The sequence below is a fragment of the Mirounga leonina genome, unplaced genomic scaffold (genome assembly GCF_011800145.1).
Source record: "Mirounga leonina isolate KUSES-001 unplaced genomic scaffold, KU_Mleo_1.0 Mir_115, whole genome shotgun sequence".
In the NCBI taxonomy this organism is placed as follows: Eukaryota; Metazoa; Chordata; class Mammalia; order Carnivora; family Phocidae; genus Mirounga; species Mirounga leonina.
Genome location: NW_023270268.1, coordinates 44,332,302 through 44,354,016, shown reverse-complemented (window position 1 = coordinate 44,354,016; position 21,715 = coordinate 44,332,302). Strand labels below are relative to the sequence as shown.

General features: G+C 36.2%; 1 protein-coding gene across 6 annotated transcripts in view; it reads right to left on the bottom strand.

The window, feature by feature from the left end:
- The window catches only part of RNF13 (ring finger protein 13), a 155,531-nt gene that overhangs the window by 31,355 nt on the left and 102,461 nt on the right, over positions 1–21,715 (bottom strand). For 4 of the 6 annotated variants that reach the window (XM_034996867.1, XM_034996858.1, XM_034996885.1 and 1 more), the window contains 3 exons: positions 19,565–19,615; positions 15,644–15,749; positions 6,035–6,128 (listed from right to left, as the gene is read on the bottom strand). In XM_034996867.1, the coding sequence (XP_034852758.1) occupies positions 6,035–6,128; positions 15,644–15,749; positions 19,565–19,615 (251 nt within the window). The remainder of the gene's footprint in view (positions 1–6,034; positions 6,129–15,643; positions 15,750–19,564; positions 19,616–21,715) is intronic. The other 2 variants (XM_034996876.1, XM_034996901.1) reach the window with 1 other exon arrangement.

Below are 21,715 nucleotides of genomic sequence, written 5' to 3'. Positions count from 1 at the left end.
CTGAGCCGAAACCAAGAATTGCCCACTTAATCGACTGCACCACCCAGGCCCCCTATGAAACACTTTAAAGAACAGTTAATACCTATTCTTCTCAAATTATCCCAAAAAACAGAAGAGGAAAGAAAGCTTCTAAATTCATTCTGAGACCAGAATTATCCTGATACCAAAACCAGATAAGTATGCCACAAAAAAGAGAACTACAGGACAGTGTCTCTGATGAACACATATGTTAAAATCCTCAACAAAAATATTAGCAAAACAAATCCAACTACACATTAAAAAAAAATCATTCACCACGATTAAGTGGGATTTATTCCCGGGATGCAAGGGTGGCTCAATATTCACAAATCAGTCAACTTGATATATCAATAAAAGGATAAAAATCATATGATGATTTCAATAGGTGCAGAAAAAGCATGACAAAATACAACATCCATTCATGATAAAAACCCTCAAGAAAGTAGGTTTAGAGGGAACATATACCAACATAATAAAGGCCATATATGAAAAACCCACAACTAACATCATACACAACAGGGAAAAACTGAGAGCTTTTCTCCTAAGGTAAGGAACAGAACAAGGATGTCCACTCTCACCACTTTAATTCAACGTTGTACTGGAAGTCCTAGCCACAGCAATCAGATAACAAAAAGAAATAAAAGGCATCCAAATTGGTAAGGAAGAAGTAAAACTTTCACTATTTGCAGAAGACATGATATTATTATACAGAGAACCCTAAAGACTCCACCAAAAATCTACTAGAATAAATGAATTCTGTAAAGTTGCAAGATACAAAATCAATATACAGAAATCCACTGCATTTCTATATACTAATAATGAAGCTGTAGAAAGAGAAATTAAGAAAATAATCCCATTTATAATTGCACCCAAAATAAAATACCTAGGAATAATCTTAACCCAGGAGGAGAAAGACCTGTACTCTGAAAACTATAAAACACTGATAAAAGAAATTGAAGATGACACAAAGAAATGGCAAGATATTCCATGCTCATGGAAGAACAAATATTGTTACAATGTCCATACCACCCAAAGCAATCTATGAATTTAATGGAATCCCTATCAAAATACCAACAGCACTTTTCACAGAACTAGAACAAACAATCCTAAAATTTGTATGGAACCACAAAAGACCCCAAATAGCCAAAGGAATTTTGAAAAAGAAGAAGAAACCTGGAGGTATAATAATCCTGAATTTTTCAAGATATAGTACAAAGCTGTAGTAATCAAACCAGTATGGTACTGGCACAAAAACAGACACATAGATCAACAGAATAGAATGGAAATAAACCCAGAAATAAAACCATGATTATATGGTCAATTAATCTTTGACAAAGGAGACAAAAATATGCAATGAGAAAAAGACAGTCTCTTTAACAAATGGTGTTGGGAAAACTGGACAGCCACATGCAAAAGAATGAAATTCGCTTTCTTACATCATACACAAAAATAAACTCAAAATGGATTAAGGATCTAAATGTAAGACCTGAAACCATAAAAATCCTAGAAGAGAACACAGGCAGTAATTTCTCTGACATTGGCTATAGAAATGTTTTTCTAGGTATGTCTCCTGAGGCAAGGGAAACAAAAGCAAAAATAAACTGCTGGGCTATATCAAAATAAAACTTCTGCACAGCGAGGGAAACAATCAACAAAACTAAAAGGCAACCTACTGAATGGGAGAAGATATTTGCAAATGGCATATCCAATAAAGGGTTAATATCCGAAGTATATAAAGAACTTATAAAAACTCAATGCCCACTAAAAAAAGAAAAAGAAAAACAACAAAGCCAAAAAAACCCTCAATGTCCAAAAAACAAATAATCCAATTAAAAATGGGCAGAAGATATGAACAAACATTTCCAAAAAAGATAAACAGATGACCAACAGATACATGAAAAATGTTCAACATTACTTATCATCAGAGAAATCCAAGTCAAAACTACAATGAGACATCACCTCACACCTGTCAGAATGGTTAAAATCAACAACACAAGAAACAAAGGTGGGTTGGGGAGGATGTGGAGAAAAAGGAAGCCTCTTGCACTATTGTTGCGATTGCAAACTGGTGCAGCCACTCTGGAAAACAGTATGGAGGTTCCTCAAAAAGTTAAAAATAGAACTACCCTACAATCCAGCATTCACACTACTGGGTATTAACCCAAAGAATACAAAAACACTAATTCAAAGGGATACATGCACCCCAATGTTTATAGCAGCGTTATTAATAATAGCCAATGGGGCACCTGGGTGGCTCAGTTGTTAAGGGTCTGCCTTCAGCTCGGGTCATGATCCCAGGGTCCTGGGATCGAGCCTCGCATTGGGCTCCCTGCTCAGCAGGAAGCCTGCTTCTCCCTCTCCCACTCCCCCTGCTTGTATTCCCTCTCTTCGCTGTGTCTCTGTCAAATAAATAAATAAAATCTTTAAAAAGAAAAAATAGCCAAGATATATGGAAGCTGCTCAAGTGTCCATTAACTGATGAATGGATAAAGAAAATGTGGTGTATATATACAATGAAATAGTGTTCAGCCATAAAAAAGAATGAAATCTTGTCATTTGCAACAACATAGATGGAGCTAGAGAGTATAATGCTAAGCAAAAGAAGTTAGAAAAAGACAAATACCATATGATCTCACTCATATGTGGAATTTAAGAAACAAACGAGCAAAGGGGGGAAAAAAGAGAGAAAAGCAAACCAAGAAACAGACTCTTAACTATAGAGAACAAACAGAGGGTTAACCAGAGGGGAGGTTGGTGGCAAGATGGGTGAAAATAGGTGATGGGAATTAAGAAGTACACTTGTCATGATGAACCCCTGGTGATTAAAATAAAAACTTTTAAAAAATGCAATTCAAAAACAGGAAAAATTCAATCATATTGTTTTGGAATGAATACATAGGTGGTAAAACCTAATATGATTATCATAAGCCTGGCTGATTACTTCCAGTGAGGAATGTATTATGATCCAGAAGGGTACACAGTAGTTTCTGGGGCACCAGTACTGTTCTATTTCTTGAACTGGATGCTTCCAGAAATATGTATCTTGGATACTTTTTGTAAAAATATGTTATACTTCGGGGCGCCTGGGTGGGTCAGTTGGTCAAGCAACTGCCTTTGGCTCAGGCCATGATCCTGGAGTCCCGGGATCGAGTCCCGCTTCGGGCTCCCTGTTCGGCAGGGAGTCTGCTTCTCCCTCTGATCCTCCCCCTCTCATGCTCTCTGTCTCCCATTCTCTCTCTCAGATAAATAAATAAAAAATCTTTAAAAAAAAAAATATGTTATACTTCACATTAAAAAAAAAAACGGGATGGTAAAGATAAAACACCAGTCCACACAGATGAATACAGATAGAAAAAAACATAGTTATGTTGACTGGTTCATAACCATAAACCCTAAAGGGAGGCTCGGGCTGCCAGGTAATCATACATTTGCCCACTAACTCTCCTAGAAATATTTTATACCTTTCTGTTCTGAAACCTCCAGCGTCTCCTCTCCCATCCTCATCTTCAGTTAACTATTGTTTCCTACTTCACTGAGAAAAATGGAAGTAAAGACAACTTCCACAGACTTACCACCATAAATACCCATGTCCCAGAATTTTGCACCCACATATTCTACCTTCCCTCAGAGCTCAACTCTCCATGCTACCATCCTAAGGCTAGTCCACCTATTTGTGCACCAGATCCCATTCCTTCTTGCCTTCTCAAAGACAGTATTACAGCAACTCTCCCATCTGTCACCCATATCATCAATTTCCTTCAGTAAACGTGCTACTATGTCTTAACCTAACTTCTCCACCAACTGCTACCACATTTCTTCCGCTTTTAGTTAAATTTCTTGAAAAAGTTGTCTGCAGTTACTGTCTCTGATCCTTTTCCTTCCATTCTCTCCTAAACCCACCACAATCTCGGGTTTTTGGCTGGTCAAAACTGCTCATCAAGATAATCAGTAACTTCTTTTTTTTTTTTTTTTTTTTAAAGATTTTATTTATTTGACACAGAGAGACACAGCGAGAGAGGGAACACAAGCAGGGGGAGTGGGAGAGGGAGAAGCAGGCTTCCCGCGGAGCAGGGAGCCTGACGCGGGGCTCGATCCCAGGACCCTGGGATCATGACCTGAGCCGAAGGCAGACGCTTAACGACTGAGCCACCCAGGCACCCCCAAGATAATCAATAACTTCTTATGGTCAACTGTTGGCTCTCATCTTCCTTATTTATCAGGAGCACGTGACACAGGTTGTATCACTCCTTGCTCTTTGACAGATTTGCATCACTTTGGTTTTTGGCAAAGCACTCTTTTCTGATTTTCCCCTTATATATAAACCGGTCATTCCTGCTCCATCTCCACTGCTGGCTGATTCCTCTTCTTCCTTACTTAATGTTGGAATATCCCAGTATGTCTCTGGTATTCTTCCATCCACCTATACTCATTCTCTTGGTACTGTCATTCAGACTCATGATTTAAATACATCTTTATACAACACCTCCAGTTCAGATCCTTCTCTTAAACTCCAGACTCATTTATAATGTCTACTAGACATCTGAAATTCCACATGTCCAAAACTAATTTCCCCAATTTTCCCCCAAAACCTGCTCCACCACTTATTAACCATCCTTATCTCTATTTAAGGCAATGCCACCCTGTTGCTAAGACCAAAAACTCTGGCATCATCCTTGTTTTCTCTCCCCCAATCTAGACCATTAATAAATCCAGCGTATTTCCATCTTCCAAATATATCCAGAATTTAAGATTTCTTCACCTCCTCCACTGTTACCACTCAGTCCAAGCCACATTCATATCTCACTTGGATTATTGCAATGGCCTCTTATCTTGTCTGTTTATACCCTTGACCCTCTACACCCTGTTCTTAACGTAGCAGCAGAAAGACCCTTTTAACATTTAATTGACATATTACCTTTCCCCTGCTCAAAATCCTGTAATGGCTACTCATCTTACTCAGATGAAAAACCAACTATGCATGCCTAGGACAATATAAACCTTTTCTTTTCTGGGTTTAGGAAGCATAAAAATAAACGTGATTCCTAAAGCCAATCCTCAAACCACTTCTGGCCTAAGAATAACTTTTACTTACTCCACACTGAATGAGGACAGTGCACTACATTTTTATAAATGTCTCTGTTTATTCCTTTTAACATGTGGCTTTTCCTATTTTTTGTTAATGTTATATTTTTAATAAAATAACCGTTATTGTAAATGGAAGGTTTTTTAAAACACTTTATCACTTGCAAAATAAAGTTTTGGTAGAACTAAATTTTAATGCCTTCACCATTTCTCCTCTCTATGCATTTTTATCTGAACTAAAAACCAGAACACTTTTACTGGTATATGGAATTGAAAAGTCTGGGGCTACTAGCCAAAAGGGTTTAACAAGCATGTACTAAAGCATAGGTAAGGAGAAATTATACTGACTAGATTATTAGACCCCTCCCTAGCTCTGTCAGGACTAGCTGTGTGACATTAAAGTTTTTTGCCTCTCTGATCCTCTCTTTCCTCATCCATAATGCCCATTAAAGTACCCATTTCATAGAAATAGGAAAATTAAATGAGTTGATACATTTAAAATATATTGACACATAATAGCCACATGTGTGTTTAGTTAGTGCAACACTATTAACTACATATTTAGTTAATGCAATGTTAATACAGTAGTGTATGGTGGGAGAGAGAGTGCAAGGAGGGTTAGTGGGAGTGGATCATATTAACGCACAGAAGTATTTTATCCATTTAGGTTCAGAACTGCTGGCATATGGTGATAATAAAAAGCATTTTAGTCAGATTCATTATTGTTTGTAAATTCTCTGCAGACCATTTACCCCCTTCTTGCCTTCACCAGCACACACCACAGCAAAAGACCATCTCTCACATTCACTCACTATTAACAGAGTAATAGGCATAGTATATGGCAAGGACTCAGAAGGCAGTATTAGAGTAAGGTCACCACGTATTCTTAAATAAACTAATGGTGATTATTTAGAGAATAAAAATATTCACTTACCTTTTTTGAATTTATGTACGGGGAGTTTCTTAAGTTGATCTTTACGAAGTCTGTTTCTTCTAGCTCTATGTCTGTCCTGGATGAATTTTGTAATCTAAAAATAAAGAAACAAAAAACAAATCAGATATTAAACATGCAAATAGAAAATGGCCATTAAAATAACAGACATGTTTCTGGATAGCTGCTGTAAATCAATTCAATTTACTTAAACCCCAACTGCAATATCATTAATTGAAGCACTAATTACATAAGTGAATAGTTCACCTCAAATTATCCTTTGAATTTTTAATCATTGACCTAAGTTATCTTTATCTACTCCAACAGAAACATTATAAATAACATAGAACTGTTTGTTTGTAAATATAAATGATAGACCACAGGTTACAAAGACTCCACTGGATCAAGAAGAAGGCAGAGTTGAAATTTCTATAAGTTACAAACTAATAAAGTTTTCAAACATACATTTATTAGTCACTGCACTTCCAGTTGTAAGCAGCAAATTGAATAGAAGTACTACAAAACACCTGTACTACAAATACTCAGAAATGCTGGATAAAATATGCAAAATATTTCCAAATATAAGTGACTCTGCTTGCAAGAATGAAAAGGAAGTCTACAGGGCCAGAGCCAAATGCCCAAAGTTACATCCATAAAACGGAAATTCTGATAAATTTGACTGTATCAATGTTAAGGACTTCTATCCTCAAAAGACACTTAAAAAATAAAAGACAAACCACAGACTGAGAGAAAAGATTTGCAAATTGCATATTTGATAAGGGATTTGTATCCAGAATTTATGAAGAACTCAAAACAATAAAAAAAAAAAACCAAACAAGCAAACCAATAGAAAAAAAAATGGACAAAATATCTGAATAAACGCTTCATCACAGAAGACAGCTGCATGGAAAATAAGCACTGGAAGAGATACTCAACATAATTAGTCAATGACAAATGACAGTTCAAATCACAAATGCCACTATACACCCCATGAAAATGACTAAAATTAAAAAGAGTAACTATGGGGCGCCTGGGTGGCTCAGTCGTTGAGCGTCTGCCTTCGGCTCAGGTCATGATCCCAGCGTCCTGGGATTGAGCCCCGCATGGGGCTCCCTGCTCTGCGGGAAGCCTGCTTCTCCCTCTCCCACTCCCCCTGCTTGTGTTCCCTCTCTTGCTGTCTCTCTCTGTCAAATAAATAAAATAAAATAAAAACCTTAAAGAAAAAGAAAAAAGACTAACTACATCAAGTGTTGGCCAGGAAGCAGAGGAACTGGAGCTTTGATATGCTACTGGTATAACCCCTTGAGAATGCTGATGGCTTTTTTATAACTTTAAACACACATTTACCATATGACTCAATCATCCCACTTCTACTTATATTTACCCAATGGAAATGAAAGTACCAATTCATATAGCAACTTGTACACAAATGTCCATGTCAGCTTTATTTGTAATCTCCAAAAACCAGAAACAACTCAAATGTCTATCAACAGGTAAATGGATAAACTGTGATATATTTATATAATCAAATGTAACTGGGTTAAAAAAATGAATCAATACACTCAATAAAATATATGAATCTCAAAATAATCATCCTGAGAAAAAGAAGACAGACACAGAAAAGTACATATTATATGACTCCATGTGTATAAAGCTGAAAAAAATGGCAACTAATATATAATGACCAAAAGCAGATCTGTGTTAGGGATGGGGGGGTGGGAAAAGGATGAGGACGTGAAGGGGTGAGAGCAAGGGATGATTATGAAGCTTGAGGAAGTTTTTTGAGTTGACTGATATTTCAGTATCTTGATTGTGGTAGCGATTTCACAGGTAGGCGTGTGTGTGTGTGTGTGTGTGTCTCAAAACTTACCAAATTATATAATTTAAATACGTGCAATTTATTATATGTTAATTATACCTCAAAAGTGATTATTAAAAAAACTGAATAGGAACCACTAGAATAACAACCCTATAATTTAAGTTTTTAAACCAGTAGGAGAAAGACCGAGACAGAGTTGAGTAATCCAAATCTGCAAAGAAGAAAAAATAATAAAAAGTAAGCAATAGAAATTATTCCAAATATATGTGTAATCACAAAAATATAAGTAGATTAAATTCACCAGTTTTTTTTTTGAAGAGTACATCATATTGGATAAAGAAAAAATTCCCACCATATGCTATTTATGAGACAAAAAATTAAAACTTAATGACACATTAAGAAAAATATAAAGGTAAAAAATAAAGGAATAAAGATATACCATGGCAATACAAGAAAAAGAAAAATTGATGTATCAAGTAAAACAGAACTTAAGACAAAAATCATCATTAGGAGGTAGTCATGACAATGATTAAAAAAAAATCCTAGAAAAACGACAAAATTATGGGCATTCACGAGCTCAGTAATTTATAGTTGAAGCAGAGAAAAAAATTAGACTACAGATCTATGCTGCCCAATATGATAGCCACTAGGCACTTGAAATGTGATTAGTTATCATTTGAGATTTGTTATAAAAGTATAAAATATACACCAGATTGTAAATACTTAGTAAATGTAAAATATATTTTATAGTTATTTGTATTAACTAAATGTTGAAATACATTTTAGATTTATCAAGTTAAATTTAGTATTTAAATTAATTTCACCTGTTACTTTTTATCTTTTTAATTTGGCTACCAGAAAATTTAAAATTACAATAAATGTGGCTTCCCAGTATTGTTCTATTGCCTAGTATTGTTTTAGAAAACACAAGCATACAAAAACTGTAGAGAACTGTGATGATTGCACAATTCTGTGAATATACTAAAGACCACTGAATTACGTACTTTTAATGGGTCGATTTTATGTTACGTGAATTCTATCTCGATAAAACGGTTTTAAAAATATTTTTTGAAAAAAGACTATACAAAACAGTTGCACAAGCGCAAACTAATGTACATACCTAGAACTCTGCACTCCATAATTCTTTTCACATATGTGGGGGATGTTCACAAAATTTAGCCACAAAGCAGGTCTTTGGAAATAACCAAAGAATCTATTAACATACAGTGTCTTCTGACCACAATAAAACTGAATTAGAAATCAATAGAAAAAGAAGATATGGAAAAAATATATGTATTTTGGAAATTTAAAACTTTATTAAAATAGTTCAGATGTCACAGAAGAAATCATAGTGGATATATGATCATGAACTGGCAGACAGAGGCAGGTGGAGTACCTAACACAGTGGAGAAAGAAATACAACTTTTTACTGAACCATAGAATTAGATTACCTTACCCACCCAGATACAAACAAAACAACTCTAGAATGGGACAGGCCTTCCCTTCACCCAGTCCTAGAATGCAAGAACTAGTCCTGGATGAGGCGGAGATAGGTTAATCCCAAGAGAAAGGTGGAGATGAGCAAAACATGCCCTAGGTTGATTCTTCCCAAATACAACACACAGATCAGATATGTCCTCTCTCCTAAGACCAAATGAGTGAAAGGGTAAAGAAGGGCTAGGAGTTATAGTAATTGAGTTCTCCCTTCTTGATCGAAACATCAAGAGTGGTAAAGAAACATCCTATATAACAAAAAAAAAAATTTTAATGTAAACCAAATGAAAATACAAATATTCCTTACCAAAAGCTATGAGTTGCAGCTAAAGTAATTGTTAAACAGAAATTTATAACCTAAATGAGTATACCAGAAAGAAAAATATTAATAAGCATTCAGCTGAACAGGCTAGAAAAAGAAAAGCAATCTTACCCAAATAAAATAGAAGAAAGAAAATTATGCTAAGAGCAGAAATTCATGAACAAATTGTGTTGGGAAAAGTGGACAGCCACATACAAAAGAATGAAACTGGACTACTTTCTTACACCATACACAAAAAATTGCACAACATTACTTGACCATCAGAGAAATACAAATCAAAATCACAATGAGATATCACCTCACACGGTCAGAATGGCTAAAATTAACAACTCAGGAAACAACAGATGTTGGTGAGGATGCGAAGGGGAACCCTCCTACGCTGTTGGTGGGAATGCAAGCTGGTGCAGCCATTCTGGAAAACAGTATGGAGGTTCCTCAAAAAGTTGAAAATAGAGCTACCCTACGACCCAACAACTGCACTACTAGGTTTTTATTCACAGGATACAAACGTAACGATATGAAGGGGCACATGAACCCCAATGTTTACAGCAGCAATGTCCACAGCAGCCAAAATATGGAAAGAGCCCAGATGTCCATCGAGAGATGAATGGATAAAGAAGATGTGTATGTGCACACGCGCACATACACACACACACACACACACACGAATATTATTCGGCCATCAATAAGAATGAAATCTTGTCATTTGCAACAATATAGATGGAACTAGAGGGTATTATACTAAGTGAAATAAGTCAGAGAAAGACAAATACCGTAGGATTTCACTCATATGTGGAATTTAAGAAACAAAACAGATGACTATGGGGGAAGGGAAGGAAAAATAAAATAAGATGAAAATTGAGAGGGAGGCAAACTGTAAGAGATGCTGAACTCCAGGAAACAAAATGAGGGTGGCTGGAGGGAAGGGGGTAGGTGGAAGGGATAACTGGGTGATGGGCATTAAGGAGGGCACTTGTAATGAGCACTAGGCCTTATATGCAACTGATGAATCACTAAATTCTACTTCTGAAACTAATGAAAAAAAAAAAAAGAGCAGAAATTCAGGAGATAGATAAAAAAAGAAAGTGAAGACTTTAGAATTTAACTTCCACTGGAATCTAAGCTGCTTTACATCAGGCATTTTTACCAGTTTGGTTCACTGATGAATCTTCGGACCCCATAGCAGTGCATCATAGATGCAAAATAAATATTTGTTGAGTGAAAGGAACCCTCAAGGTCTACTTCTTTGAAAGACAAAACAGATAAACTTCTGATAACACCGTGAAAGGCATGGACAAATATGAATAAAGAGAACTCATTTCACATACAGTAGAAATTCTCTTAAAAAAAAATTCTTTTTAAATTGTTATGTGAGTAGCACTTGATTCCACTATACTTGAAAATAGATAAAATAGACAATTTCTTAGAAATATAATCTAGGGGGAGCCTGGGTGACTCAGTCGGGTAAGTGTCTGACTCTTGATTTCGGCTCAGGTCATGATCTCAGGGTTGTGAGATCAAGCCCTACATCGGGCTCCACGCTGGGCGTGGTAGTAGAAAAAGTAGACAACCATCTGAATGTCCAGGTAACTATGAAAAGTCAACAGGCCTAGATGATTTTGTAAACAACCTTCACCAAAAAGTAATATATAATCCCAACTTTATCAAAAGCTGTTTTAGAAAACAGAAAATAAGGGTTATTAGTTTTATGGGGCTAGTTTTATCTTGTCTAGTTATTTATTTGTAACTGCTTATAAGTGGACCCATGCGGTTCAAATCCATGTCGCTCAAGGGTCACCTGCATGGCAAAATACACATAACATTAAACTTACTATCTTGACCATTTTTAAGTGTACGGTTCTGTGGCATTAAGTACATTCACACTACTGTGCTACCATCACCGCCATCCATCCATAAAACTCCTTCCATCTTGCAAAACCGAAACCCTGTATTCATTAAACAATAATTCCCCACCCTCCCCTCCCTACAACCCCTGGCAACTACCAATCTACTTTCTGTCTCTGAAATCTGACTACTCTAGGTACCCCACATAAAGAGAATCATAACAGTATTTGTTCTTTTGTGACTAGCTTATTTCAGTTAGCATGTCTTTAAGGTTCATCTACATTGCACGTGTATCAGAATTCCCTTCGTTTTTGAAGCTAACATTCCATTGTATGTCTATACCACATTTTGTTTATCTGAAAATCCATTTTGTTCATCCACTGATGGACAATTTGGTTGCTTCCACCTTTGGGTATTACAAATAATGCTATTATGAACAAAGGTGTACAAATATCTGTCCAACTCTCTGTTTTCAAATCTTTTGGGTATGCACCCAAAGTGGAGTTGCTGGATATAATAATTTGTTTAATTTTTTGAGGACTTGCCATACTGTCTTCTACAGTGGCTGCTCCATGTGCTCATGGGATTGTCCAGTTTTGACATCAAGATTATTCTAGGGGTGCCTAGGTGGCTCAGTAGGTTAAGAATCCAACTCTTGATTTCGGCTCAGGTCATGATCTCAGGGTTGTGAGATTGAGCCCTGCTGAGTATGGAGTTGGCTTAAGATTCTCTTTCTCCCTCTCCCTCTCCCCCTCCTCTCTTGCTCCCTCACCCTCTCTCTATCTCTCTCCCTCCCTAAAAAAACAAAATAATCCATTTAAAAAAAAAAAGATTATTCTGGCCCCATAATACTAAAACTTTCCCTTATCTGAACATTCAAAATGCTAGTATTTTATTTAGGATTTTTGCATCTGTACAAGTGTAGAATTAACTGATCCGTATTAGAAATCTGAGTAATCCAAAATGCAAAGCCAAAATTTATACATTATAATCAAATACAAGGATTTTTAAAATTTACAAAATAATGTAATCCAACATAAAAAGAGAGTAAAAGAGAAAAAAACCAATGATCATTACAACAGATAAAAGACATATAATTCAGCACCCATTCATCATTAAATAAGGAAAAAGAAAATTTTGGTTTATTTCTAATCCTTATACAGTTTTTTTTCTCTCAATTTATCAGAAAAGACAGCATACTGTTAAATAGGAGGTTCAACAGTAAGTAGCCTTTTTTTGTTTTTTCTGACTTTCTAGGGAAGTCTCCTAGTAAGTTAACCATTTAATGATGTTCATTTTCAGTTTTTAGTCAATAATCTTTACTGATTTAAGGGTATTTACATCTACTCCTACTCTGCCAATGGTATTTTTTGTTATTCTTTCTATTATTTTTTGCTCTATACTGAAAACCTCAAGGAATCAATAAATTCAAATTACCGGAGTAGAATTCAGCAAGTTTGTAGATACAAGATTAATATATAAAAATGAAGTCCAGTGTCCAAATCTTGGTTTCTAAATATAACTCTTCAGTAAAAGAAACCAGGGCTCCTTGAAGAAATGTCTAATTCTAGGGCTGGGGCAAGAAAATTATGAGTCTGAAGCTTCTTATAGTACCAGATCCTGAAGAAGTGATTAGAAAAACTAAAGGATGCATCAAATCAAAGGGACAAATGACCCATCTTGACAGAGCTCTCCCTGGCCAAAGTTCAAAATTTGAACAAGATAAACAAGTAACATGGTATTGGATTATAACCCAAAGTATAAAATAAATATACAGGAGTACATATTAATACAAATAAATGATTGAAGAAATAAATAAATGCCAAGAAGAGGCACATCTTTCTTACAGAAGAATTCCAAATAATGTATATAGTAGATACTCTCTCCTACTCCCCACTCCGGATATTGTCTGCCCCTCCCCACCTTTAGGGTGTGCTATACAAGTGCCTCACTTCCGAAGTAAGGATAGAACAGAAAATGAGAAAATTATTAACTTTATAAAAAAGGGGGAAAACCTGGCTTAACCAAGGAATGAATGTTAATACCATTAGTGATGTTATGCAGATACCATGTACACCGTGCCATAAGAAGAAGGGCACTTCACCTCTGTTTTTAAAAACTTATTACCGCCTCCCCAAAAAAACCTATAACCCAGTGTAGTCATAAGAAAAACATCAGATTGAGGGACATTCCACAGGATACGTGGCCAAGACTCCCCAAGACTGTCAAGGTTATGAAAAACAGAGAGAGACTGAAACTGACAGACTGTCAGAGAACAGAGGAGCCTGGGAAGACATGCTAACTAAATAAAATGTGGTGCCCTGTTTTGGATCCTGGAACAGAAAGAGAATATTAATGGAAACACTAATGAAATCTATACAAAGTCTGGAGTTTATTTACTAGTAATGTACCAAGGTTAGTTTCTTAGTTTTGACAAGTGGACCAGGGTAATGTAAAATGAGGGAAACTAGATGAGGAATGTACAAGAACGCTCTTTTTTGCAATTTTTCTGTATATCTTAACATTATTAAAAAATTAAAAGTTTGTTTTAAAAAAAATCAATAATCTTCTTGTATCCTAATAATAACCACTTAGAAAATGCAATTTCAAGAGTCTAACAAAAGGGGCGCCTGGGTGGCTCAGTCGATTAAGCGTCTGCCTTCAGCTCAGGTCATGATCCCAGGGTCCTAGGATCAAGTCTCGCATAAGGCTCCCTGCTCAGCAAGGAGTCTGCCTCTCCCTCTACCCCTCCCGCCTGCTTGTGCTAATAAATAAATAAAATCTTTAAAAAAAAAAAAAAAGTCTAACAAAAGACATGCAAAATGTTTACAGAAAAAAAATTATTAAATTGATGGATATAAAAGATCTAAATAAAAAATACCACAGCATCACAGAAAGACTGAACATTTCAAAAATGGCTTTTACTCTCCAAATTAATCTATAATGTCCATATAATAATAAACTGGAATATTTTGAATGTTATTATAAATATTCTTTATAAAAAATAAAGTGAGAATACTGGGATTGTTTTATATGGTTGTGATTCTCTTTAGTATCTATCTTAATACAGAGGTTTTCTCTTATCTGCTTCTGCCTTCAATTTGTTTTTGTATCACAAACCATGTAGCTTTTAGAAACTTCCACTTTAAACCCTGAGAGAATGAGAGTGACAAAAGGCAAATAATATCTTAGTATTATTATGAAAATAATGCTGACTTCACAGACCCATTAAGAGTCCTGGGACCATATTTTGGTAGCCACTGTTTTATAGATAATGTGTCATCACCCTTAACCTCAAGCATTCATGCTATTCTTTATTTACATTTTGATATGAAAATTTTCAAATACAGAGAAGAATTGAAGAAATTTTATAATACCCATATACCCACCACCTAGATTCTACAATTAACATTGTATTACACTTTTTTTTTTTTTTTAAAGATTTTATTTGACAGAGAGAGAGACAGCGAGAGAGGGAACACAAGCAAGGGGAGTGGGAGAGTGAGAAGCAGGCTTCCCGCAGAGCAGGGAGCCCGATGTGGGGCTCAGTCCCAGGACCCTGGGATCATGACCTGAGCTGAAGGCAGACGCTTAACGACTGAGCCACCCAGGTGCCCCTATATTACACTTTTTATCACCTATCTTTCCATCCCTCTATTTACCCATCAAAACACCTCTTACTCATTTTTTTTCAATGCACTTCAAAGTAAGTTGCAGATAATCAGTATATGTCTCCCCAAATACTTTAGCATATGTAACATTAGTTAGAGCTTAGTATTTCTTTTACAGTATTTTTTTTTCCTTAGGTAAAATTTCTATACAATGATACGCAAAAAATTTAAGTGTACAGACATTTGTGCAACCTCTCTCAAGATACAGAACATGACTTAGCCCCAAAAAGTTCCCTCATACCCTTCTCAGTAAATCCCTTACCCCCTTCTTCCTAGCCCCCCAGAAGCAATCACTGTTCTGATTTTTCTACCCAGATTATCTTCACCTTTTCTAGACCCAATCATATAAATGGACTCATACAATATGCACCCCTTTATGTAAGGCTCCTCTCACTCAATACAATGTTTTTTAGAACCATCCATACTATTTTTAAAAATATATTTAACATTAATTTACCTACCATGAAAATGACTATCAAGATGAGACAGATGCCCACTATGATAAGGAAGGGGATTAGATAGTATTCCAGAGGAAGACTAAATTCTGGAACTAAGATAATGTGGCCCCTAGAAGAAAACAAAAATTAGTAATTGAGAAATACTAAGAGTTGCCAAATTATAATGTTAATTAAAAACAAAAACATTGTTTAAAAGGCATTTAGACATTACAATTCAATCCACTATACACATCTCATCTTCTAATACAGGATTTCCAATAATTTAAGAGATACGTTCTCCATCTTTGTTTCTTCTACGTATTTGCCAAAATAACTTGCCTACATAATTAAAGAAGCTTTTAGACTGGGTACAGGAAATCTGCCAATCAATACTTACTGTGTCCATCCTGGATACATGTTATTCACTGAATTTAGTAACCTGGGCAAAATTCTGCATATTTTACATGCAAAATCAGCATTCAAACAATGGTAGTACCTTGGGTACTATGTCACCAAAACCCCCACCCCAATGTCCATATTTATCCTATTCATTGGTTCCTCCCATGGTAAAGCTCTGAAGCCACTATTAACAAAAGTATCTTCCCTCCTCCCTGTATGTTTTACATGAACTTCTTATACCAGGTACAGTGGACATAGCCCCTGTACTCTATATTCATCTGTGAGATAAGGAATACAAAACTGGTAAAGGAATTAATAAGAACTGTAGCTTCCTCCCTATTCTCCACCCTCCCCATTGCTTGACTGGAAAAAGCTTTAAAAAAAAAAAAAAGTATATGTTGTGGGGAAGGCATGGAGAATTCTACCTGCCTTGTTCCCCTTTGTTATTAACCATGTTATTACTTATAGTGGAATTACTATTACAAAAATTGACAGGGACTCATGAAATGAAACTGTGATCAGAACAGGCATGCTACTGGGGCGCCTGGGTGGCTCAGTCACTTAAGTGTCTACCCTTGGCTCAGGTCATGATCTGGGGGTCCTGGGATTGAGCCCCACATGGGGCTCCCTGCTCAGCGGGGAGTCTGCATGTCCCTCTTCCCCTCACCCTGCTCATGCTGTCTCTCTCTCTAATAAATAAAATCTTCAAAAAAAGAAAGAATGGGCACACTATTTTTGTTGTGTGAGCAAATTTTACATGGCTGCAAAATCCTGCATTAGAAAATATCTTCAGTGTGGGGAAGGGCCTGTATAATGGTAATAGGCCTGCTTTCTCCATTGTACTCTTCTGCTACCGACTAGTATGGTGCCAGTAACACTACACTGTAACCCATTGCTGGGTGATTTTTAGGCAGTGAAGCCTGCTACTTCATAACACAAGGGTTAAATGCAAAACAAAAATTCTCAATAAAAGGGAAATAAAACTGGTCAATTCCTTCCCCCACACAGAGATGTTTAGGACACCATAGGACTTAAGAAAAATAACATGAAATCAAATGAAGCAATTTTTAAGTCTTCATGCTATTATTTATTATATTCATATGTAGAGGGCTCTATCAAGCTTTACCAAATACAGAAACAAATAAAAAAGATAATGCAAGGAATTTCCCCCCAATAAGTTAAATATTTTCCCAAAACTGCTGAGAATGCTAGAAAAAAAGTAGCTTTTTATTTCAATCACTTTCCAGCAGAACAGGGGATGACAAAAGATTTGCATGCGTTTTGCAGCTTCACATAAAATACTGAAATGACTGATCTATCAGGGTAAAAAGAGAAAAGCTGCAGGGCTGGGCTGCTGTATTTGATGCCGTATCTTCCAGCTTGAGGCCAGGTCTGGAAGTAATGTCCCTACGCTTGGCACAAATCTTCTGAAACCATCTGAGCCACTGCTGAGATAGTAACAGTGGTGCCACTTTTAAGTAGAAGAACCTTTCCGTATGACGCTAACCTTCTGCAACCTCCCTACCCCACTCCTACCAACCTGCTATAAATGAACATTGTCAGGGGTTAGAAGCCAGACTACTGCATACCTAAATTCAACCCATTATAGAATCTAAATATTTCAGCAATAGCAAACTTTACATCTCTTATATTGGTTTTCTTCTGCTCCTTTTACGTTAACAACTTTCTAATGTACATGTGGCATGGACGAGATAAACAAATAAACCCTGTCCTATGAGACAAGCCAAAGGGTTGCTCAGAAATGAACAGAACTGCCAGGTGAGAAGGAGCTAAACGAACAAAGCAGGAAGACGCAGGGAACTAGAAATTAAAAGACTTTATTGAAAACGTCCTACATATGTGTAACCACAGAAATGAATCAATTCCAGAATTTTCTTATAAGCACTGTGTTAGGATTCACAGACCTAGGTTCTAAATCTGGTGTTCTTTACATCCTATTAATGCTTGCCTGCTATACCTCAAACCATTTTAGTTTACTATCAAGATGTACTGTGAGAATTTTTAAAGGGTCTACAACTGATAGAAGGTTTTAAGCATCTTAAAGCAAGAGTTCAATGCACATTCAAGACACTGCTATTTCGTAAGCAAATTGCTAATGGTGGAGGGTGGTGATAGTAATGATCTAGGGCAGGGAACTACAACAGACAATCAGTCTTCCAGCTTTATTTCTATTTCCTCTGTCTGTCTAGGCTCCCACAGCTGAGCCTACAGACTCCTCCCTCATGTCCTAACCCCAGGTGAATCTGTATCTGAAGGAGATACTGAAATAGTGTATTTTACCACACTGCCTCCATGTCCACCCCTCCACACAGTATACTCCATGAGCTCTGCAGCTAAGATTTGACCATCGAAGCAGAGTCCTAAGTAACTCAGGAAATAGTGTCTTATTCTCCTTTGTAGGAGTTCCCAGGCTAATTTCAACCAGGTGTCTAGGCCTAAACTTTATAACAATAATCTAACTTCCCAATCCCTCTGGGAAAAGACTGCAAATATATATATATGGTTTCTATTTGGGGTGTTGGAAAGTTCTAAAATTAGAATGTGATGATGGCTGCACAACTCTATAAATATACTAAAATCACTGAATTGTATACTTTAAAATTGGTAAATTTTATAGTATATAAAATATGTCTCAATAAAGCTGTATAAATTTTTGTTTGAAAGAACAAGCACACAAGAATAGCTACGAAAACCTAAAAGAGAGGAGTGGGAGTGGGGAAAGGCTAGCCCTATCAGATACTAATGCATATTATAAAACCCTATAACAAAAAACAGAGTGGTATTGGTGGGCAAAAGATAAAGAAAATTCAGTTATGTATGGAAATATGGCAACATCTAAACTGGATGAAGGTACAAACATTTGAAGTAGTAGTGCTGGGATAACTGGATGGTTATTTGACAAAAGATATAATTGGTTCCATTTCTCAAGCTCTACATAGGATAAATTATAAATAAGACAGAAATTTAATGTTAAAAATGAACAAGTATGAAATGTGGGTAAATTCTTCTGTAACCTAGAAGCAGGGGAAACTTTCCTAATACTCAAGACCAGCAGCCCATTGGAAAAGATTAACATATTTGCATTTATAAAATAACATAAAGGGTGCCTGGATGACTCCGTTGGTTTAGCGTCTGACTCTTGATCTCAGCTCAGTTCTTGATCTCAGGGTTCTGAGTTCAAGCTCTGCACTGGGCTCTACACGCTGGGCATGGAGCTTCATTAAATAAATAATAAAAATAAAAATAAAAAATAAAGTAAAATTAAAATGACAAAGTATTAGAAAGTGCTTGTAATATATCACAAACAAATGGTTAACATACCTTATAAATAAAGAGCTTCTAAAAATAGAGAAGAAAATTACCAACAAGCTATAGGAAAAATGAGCTAAAGATAAATAGTTCAAAGAAAAGCTCTTATATATAAGAAAAGATGCTCAATTTGCTCATATAAAGAAAATACATACTGAAACTACAACAGGAAACCATTCCTCCCCTATCTAGTAAAAACTGAAAAATCTAACATACTTTGTTGATGAGGCTGTGGGAAAAGAGACATCATGTATCACTGGAACAACCCTTATGGATAGGAATTTACAGTATTTAGAAAAAATACAATACATTTAACCTCTAACCTAGCAATCCCACTTCTAGAAATCCAAAGGTATACTAGCAAAAACATAAAAACACTTCTACATAAGGTTATTCACTATAACACTATTTATAACAGCAAAAGAATGCAAACAATTCTAATGTCCATCAGCAGAGGATCTGGCTGATTAAATTGTGGCCCATCTACAAAATGGAGTTCTATGCAGCTGTTAAAAAGGAATGAAGAATATATCTACTCCTATGGTGTGATCACCAGGATATACTGTTAAGTGGGGGTGGGAGGGAGGAAGTATATGGTATGGTCTTTATGTATTGAGGGTGAAAGATAAGGGACAAGAGATAGGTATTTGATTATAATTTTAAAGAATTAAAGAATAAACTAAAAACTTTTTAAAATTGTTACTTAAGAGGTGCCTGGCTGGCGGAGTTGGAAGAGCATGCAACTCTTGATCTCAGGTCATGAGTTTAAAATGAATAAACTTTTTTTTTTTTTTTAAAGATTTTATTTATTTGAGAGAGAGAGAGAGAGAGAGAGCACAAGCAGGGGGAGGGGCAGAGGGAGAGGAAGAAGCAGACTCCCTGCTGAGCAGGGAGCCCGATGCGGGGCTCGATCCCAGGAGCCTGGGATCATGACCTGAGCCAAAGGCAGCCACTTTACCAACTGAGCCACCCAGGTGCCCCAATAAATTTTAAAATTGTTACTTAAAAGGTTAGGATGGGAAGAGGATGGACAGAGCAGATGATACGTAGAAGCTGGACTTCTCTGAATATATACTGTGTTTTGTTGATTTTGACTTTAAGTTTATATATAATAATAGAAATCACAATGGGGGTAAAAAGCAATCCCTAAAATCTAAAAGCAACATGAATCAAATAGGCCTGTGCTTCCAGTTGATAGCATCAGCACACAGAATATTTTACATGTCTTTAAAACATGGTAATTTGACTTTAGATCCTTATTATGATATACCTTAGAAAGAATGTTTTTTTAAAACAGCAGTAGTGTTGGTATTGTTCTGTTATGTATTGTGCAACTAAAAAAGTGTCTCTGAGCACATAAAAATAAAATATAGATGTAAGATCAATGAAGTACAGTAAAAATCCTTCAGTCCTGAATTTAGATTGGAAGCAATAGTATGCACTCATGATTTTTTGTATCTTTAAAAACATATTATTCTACCTGAAAGCCTTACCCTGTAAAACAAAAAACAAAAAAATAAAAAAACAAAAAGCTTATATATTTCTTAGTTTTATCCTCTGAAAAGCTCTAGAAATAATGACAAACCAAGGAGCAATGATCACCCTTCAGTGTCTAAGCACCATATCCAATTAAAAGGAGCCAGAGCTCCTTGAAAAAATGACAGGTTCCAAGTCAGGGGGAGGAAAAGAACAAGATGGGCCTGGAACATCTTGTCATACAGAAAACAAGGAGCAATCAAAAGCTCCGGATTTACATCAAAGAAATCTGGATTAAACTTGAAGTTTGAAATGGGAAAATGTGAACATCAATAAAGATAATAACTGCTGAGTGAAATAAGTCAATCAGAGAAAGACATGTATTATATGATCTTACTGAGAAGAGGAATTCTTAATCTCAGGAAACAAACTGAGGGTTGTTGGAGTGGTGGGGGGTGGGAGGGATGGGGTGGCTGGGTGATAGACATTGGGGAGAGTATGTGCCATGGTGAACGCTGTGAATTGTGTAAGACTGTTGAATCACAGACCTGTACCTCTGAAACAAATAATACATTATATGTTAAAAAAAAAAAAGAAGATAGCAGGAAGGGAAAAATGAAGGGGGGGAAATCAGAGGGGGAGATGAACCATGAGAGACTATGGACTCTGAGAAACAAACTGAGGGTTCTAGAGGGGAGGGGGGTGGGGGGATGGGTTAGCCTGGTGATGGGTATTAAAGAGGGCACGTACTGAAGGGAGCACTGGGTGTTATACGCAAACAATGAATCATGGAACACTACATCAAAAACTAATGATGTAATGTATGGTGATTAACATAACGTAATAAAAAAAGATAATAACTACAATGGGCTGAAGCATATTCAATGAGTT